Below are 6,000 nucleotides of genomic sequence, written 5' to 3' on the forward strand. Positions count from 1 at the left end.
AAAGGTTTAAATCCAATTTTAGGGTTTTGGGTGTATAACTTAGATTGACATTTCAATGCAATTCAGATGGGATCTACAGCCAGTGGATGTGATGTTAAACCGGGTAATAGTAAGCGCACAGACAGGTTAAGCGGCATTAATAATTTGTATAATATTTATTTAATTGAAACACTATATAAGATGGCAGGGCATGTGATGTCTTATAGCAGCATTATGTGAGAGCTCATGGATCCCAATATATCCCAAGGCAAACAGGATCAGACTTTGGTTCGGAGGAGGGACATGTTTGTCTACAGAAGATGTAAGCCAGCTATCATGTGGTCTATAAGCAGGAAATTCAGATTGAAATGCAGTGATAACTTATCCATTAATACACACTCTCTTTCTGTAGCTGCTTTCAGATTATTTGAGGATCCAGACTTGGGTGGAACTGTCCAAGCTAATGACCCTTTATTACTTCCAGCTGCTTTTGATCTCCAAGCTGGTGCTGCAAATGTAAACTTTGATGAAAGCACCGAAGAATTATTCAGGTATTTAATTGTTAACAGGATGGGCAATTATCTTGATTTTTAGGATTTTTGGAACAAATATTTTACTGTTGGCCAGTGTTACAAATTTTGGACCTTTAGATATCCTCAGAGATAGCTGTGGTAATAATTCCTGGAAGTGTGTACCTTGTCTTCCACTGGTATTACAGCCCAACACGCAATTATGTCATCGAATCTAGAGATGTTACGTTTGGATATTTGTGTTCCCATGTGGATTCAGTATCTGTTGGTGAGCAAAGCCGAAAAATACTTTGAGGTGATAAGACAAATTCATTAAATGTGCACACATTTACCAGTGGGTTTTACAGGTGGCAGAGGGGTGTGTGGCTGTAAGATTTCTGCAGATAACTACCTGCTGCTCTCACACTCCTAGACCTGTCCAGAAGTTTAAGGGATAGTTGTGGTTTTAGCTGATCCAACCTTCAAGCACTCTGACACGCTCACACACACTGGCACGAGCACACCGTTTCCACCTGGGGACCCCAATCCTGCCTCTGACACTTAGAATCTGGGCACTGCTTGCAGTACCAAATGTGGCCAGTGGTCTTGGTGGTGCTTTGGGTCTGCAGAGAAATTCACCAGTCCTGTTAAACAGCAGCTCTGAGTTGGGATTTCCTCCCTAGTGACAGTTGTAGCTCACTTCTCCAGTGAATTGAAGCTCCCCAATGACTCTCCTACCCATTAAATTTTATCCAGCATATCAACTGTAAATAAATCTTCTCCTTTATTTCATTGCTGTCCTCAGCCATGTCTCCTGTTGTCTTTGTGTGTTGACCAGCTTCCTTTGGACATGTCCTTTCTTCCTTAAATGTAGTCACCTGCATTTTAGCTCTCAGTGTACAACTTCTGTATTTGCCTATTCTATCTCTACAGGATGTCAGAACTGGATTACTAAACTATGTCAACAGAGTTATTTTTATGCTTCACTTCTTTTGAGAATACATTGCCTTCATGTGACTTCTATTTAGAATCTGGGATCAGAGTTTCTATAAAAATGGAAGTGCCAATTATTAAAAATGAAATACTCGATTTGAATTACTAATTTCTATGGGAAATCTGCTTCCTGCACTCGCTGACACTCTGTCAAGCATGGTGTGCTCTGGTATGAATTTTACAAACCAAAACATTTTTGTTTTTAGAGCAAACAAGTTGCTAATTTTTTTCTGGAGACCACACCCCACTGGTAACTAGGTGCCGGCCTCAAAATGCTCAGCTGGAGCTTCCTGTCTCCAACCACCACTGCTATTCTTGCTGTATCTTCTAGAAGTCCCAGCAGCACCACTGAGGTCTGGAACAGCCAGAGCTGCCTGCCTGCTGGTAGCTCACAAAGGTGGAGATTTCTCCCACGAGGGTGATGGCTTGTTGCTAAAGCACTACAGCGGCAGGACAGGCTTTTCAGAATGTGGTCAATTTGTGACTGATTTCATGTTTAGGGTATGGAGAGGGGACAGGCAGCCACCTCATTGGCACTCCAGCATACGTTTAAAAAATACGTACAGCTATCAACGTCATTCTTCATGTTCATCTTGTGTTTTTTTTTTATTTTAAGGGTTGAAGATGACTTGGATAAGTTATTGAAGCTAAGTTCCAGCAACAAAACCAAGCCAGGTGTACCACCCAAGCCAAGTGTACCTAAAAAGACAGAGTCCTCACCTGAGATAAGGAACAATCCTGCAGCAGAACACAGTTCCTTTAAAAGCAAGGCAGCTGACATGGATGAACTGGATATTCTGAAGTACATTCAAGAGAATGAGAAATTGAGTAGTGACACACTCGATCTCTTTTGAACAGGCTGTCCAGCAGTATCTCGCAACTGCATTAAGTATTAACCCTCTATGACCTACCAGCAAAACATCATAAGCTCCAAATGCACTAAAACAATCTTCAGCAATATTCAGTTTTACCCATGGATGGAAGAGGCTTAAATAAAATTGCTACTTTTATGTTTCTGAGGCAAAGAAAAGGTTTTAAAATCGCTGAAGTTTCTGAATTAGAAAATAAGGGTTCCTGCTCATAGTTCAGAGATGGGATCATAAAATTATAAGCAAGAGAGCTACAATTTGTTTGTTTTCCCCCATCGAAGGTCGTGATAGCCAGGTAAATGCATTGGCTGGGTGACCATGTAAATAGACAATATATATGCAGCAAGAATATAAGAGAAGGTTCTACAATCTTGTAAGTCTCAAAGAAGTGATGCCTTTATTTGTTTTTAAAAGAAAGAAATAAAGAAATTTCTGATGGCATATAGCCTTACAAATTAAGACCTTTTTTGGAAATTCAAAAAGAAAAATATCCATGTGTCTTGGCATTATTATCAGTTCTAAATGTCAGTTTGCAGTATCCATTAACATTTGGGTATTGAACTCTCCCATCTACAATTGTTTATGTCAAGGTCAGAAATGAATGTACATATCTATCTGTTGGAGAGAGGCTGTGGCTCAGTTATTACTTTGATCTTCAGACCCCAGCCTGTACTTTCAGTTCAACAAATGATGTTGTGCAGGAGGTAGGAGCCATATTAAAATATAGGAGCAGCATTAGAAATGAAAATAGGCTGGGACTGGAGAAAGCTTGCGTCTGGATCAAATAGAAGTATCCCTGTTCCTCTCCAGCAATATTTATTATAATGTAGCTTTCTCTCCGGCTTAATTAAAACTGTAGAGAAATTCATCCACATGTATGAGGTAATATAAAGTATAGATATATATAATATGTGGCAGTAGCAGTTTTTCTATTCCACTTAACTGCTAAATATACAGTGTTTTTTGCGAGAGGTTTTGTACGTAATGAACTTTGAATTAAAAATTGCATTAGAATGTGTGGGTTAACTTGTTCAACATACCAATGGAGTATAATAAAGTATCTTGTACGAGTCAATGTAAATAGGAGGATTACATGTTTCCCGTTGGTTTTGCAAACTTGGGTGGAACAGGTTCTGGTTTCGTTACGAGCCTATGATGAGTCACCGGATCTCAGCGAGATGGAAGAAAGGGCATCGCACTGGTTTTTGCCACCTGAAGTCGGGGGAACTTGGGCAGATGTTTAATTCTGAATGATCCTGCACTTGCTTGCAACCCCTACCCTTCCCCTCACCCCCTGCTCCCTCCACGAAGACACAAAACCAATGTCACCAATGCAACTCTTGCACTGTTTCTCCCAAGGTGTATGACAATATCATACGCACGGATGTAAAGTGAAGGGGTGACTGGAATTGTAACTGAGTAGAGATTCCAGTTTCATATGAAGTGAAAATATGATACAGATGAAAAAGCCTTCTTTCAATGTTTTCATGATGTTCTTAAAAGGCAGATTGGTTTCCAAATTCTTGAATATGATTTAAATGTTGTTTTATGTGAAGGATATTCACTTAGTCATTGTGGTATAAGAACATGAAGGTGAACTTGAGTGCTAATTCCTCATCCAAATGTATTGGAGGATGGTTTATTTTTCTTTTTTTAAAAAAAATGACGTGCTATCCAGGCTATTGTTTTCAAAACTACTGAATTCAACAATCAAAAGTAACTTAACCAGTGCCTACTTGCCCACAGGGTGACAAATGTAGTGAGAAAAACTGTAGTCACACTTGTCTTATGTGGTCCTTTATCCATAAGCTCAATAACAGGCAATGGGCTGTGAATCCACATTTGTCACACCTTACCCAGAGCCAAGCCTTGTGTGAATGTAGACGGGGAGTATAGAAAGGCTTTCTAAATCAGTGTATCCTGCCGATTTATCTGCCAGCCAAAACAGGAGGTGGGTTGAGAATTAACTGACAGCTGCCTGTGGATAGAGGCAGAGAAACTAAAGCTCCTTTTATATTGCATCAGTGTCAGAAAGATAGCTGCAGTAAGACGGCCAGTTTTGTCAAGGTGGGCAGCTCAAAGTGCTTTGCTTTGATAAGTGCCATTTTCCAGTAACCTTCCAGTCTTAACATATCTATTGCCCACATGATTAGAGCAAATGCTCATGTTTCTTTAGGTTATCAACTGTCAGAAAAATTTGACTGGAGTTTGATTCATGTAAAATTAAACAGTTGTCTTCCAGTTGGATGATGTGTGATAGGTACTGCTGACCCTGTGTTGATGTTGTTAGTTCCACTGCAACACCTGACAATTGTGGTGAATGTCGCTGAAAATCCAATACATTTTTGTAAAATTAAATTTTGCATCACCTTCAGACTAACAACTATACTCTGTCCTGATGAAATATTCATTTTGAATATGCAATGCTATAAGAAAAGGGTAAAAATAATGAAGCATTTTGATTATTGTCAGCATTGACTTTTTAATTAGGGCTATAAGAAATCTAAATTGAGACAAAACTGTCAAAAGCCCTCTGGACTTCTTGATTTGTTACTAACTGTATGTTGAACATGTACAAATTTGGGAAGGGTACTCTGCTTAAACTGGTATAATTATATATAATCCATAGGGAAAATTTAATGAGTAACTGATTAGAGATTTCCTTTGTGCAAGCATTTCTGAAGCTATTCTCTGATCTGTTTCTTTCTCCCCTCGATGTAATGTACTGCCTGGACTGAACTAAGTTTTCCTGTGTGTATAACTTATTTTCTGTGGACAGTACTTTAGGGCAACTAAAGTGCTTCTAAACCTAGCAAGATGTATTTTAATAAAAAGAGACAAATCCAAAACAAATTTTGCAGTTAACTCTGTCTGCACCACTTCATGTCGATGTGACAAAAAGCATTGATTGCCAGATGTGAATTTTGTTATAAATGTATAAAGATGTTTGTGATTATTCCAATGATGCTTATTAGAAGAACATTTATTGCCTTCATTCAACTGGATCAGTTTAACTCCCTAAAGCGAGACAGAGATCACCTCCCACTGATTGGCTGGAAAATTCACATGCCTGATTTTTCAATGAAGTCTGGATAAGGTTTTCAGATGACTCAAAGTATCTGTGAGCACTCCATGGGGTTTTGCTTGGCAGGTACATCTGTACAAGTGCGTCATTAGTACCCGTCTCCCCAGTGCTAATTCTGATTCTTTGCTGCCTCATGCACATCCCACCTCCAATGATAGGGGTCACTTATAGATAGCCAGCTGGCACCTATTGGAAGTTGGTTTGTCTCCTCACACTTAATGCATCAGCATTATAACCAATCCTAAGTAAGACGAGGGAGCCAACAATCGAATACTTGTGTGATGAAGGTTTGGCACGTGTTATACCTGTACGGTAGGTAAAAGAAACTCTGAAATAATGGGTGCCTTCCATTTTGCCTAAGGCTTTGGCAGTATTACAATATTCCAGGGGCTTGGCTGGACAGTTAAGAGGTGAGGCAAACAGTAATCCCTGCACTGGCAAGGTTACGATGTAGGACTCTCTTCCTCAACCTCTCCCCTCCATGTGGGACAAGGTGACCCTTGGGCTAAATCACCACCAGTCATCTCTTCCTAATAGGAGAGCAGCCCTATGGTGTGGTAAGACT

The 6,000-nt window shown here is 39.7% G+C and overlaps 1 protein-coding gene across 1 annotated transcript in view; it reads left to right on the forward strand.

Annotated features, from left to right (window-relative positions):
- The window catches only part of hs1bp3 (HCLS1 binding protein 3), a 70,331-nt gene extending 65,148 nt beyond the window's left edge, over nt 1-5,183 (forward strand). Inside the window, exons 6-7 of the mRNA XM_048531588.2 lie at nt 392-530; nt 2,098-5,183. Of these exons, the coding sequence (XP_048387545.1) occupies nt 392-530; nt 2,098-2,335 (377 nt within the window). The 3' untranslated portion in view covers nt 2,336-5,183. The remainder of the gene's footprint in view (nt 1-391; nt 531-2,097) is intronic.
- Nucleotides 5,184-6,000: the final 817 nt, after the last annotated feature.

Source organism: Stegostoma tigrinum, chromosome 4 (assembly GCF_030684315.1).
Source record: "Stegostoma tigrinum isolate sSteTig4 chromosome 4, sSteTig4.hap1, whole genome shotgun sequence".
Lineage (NCBI taxonomy): Eukaryota > Metazoa > Chordata > Chondrichthyes > Orectolobiformes > Stegostomatidae > Stegostoma > Stegostoma tigrinum.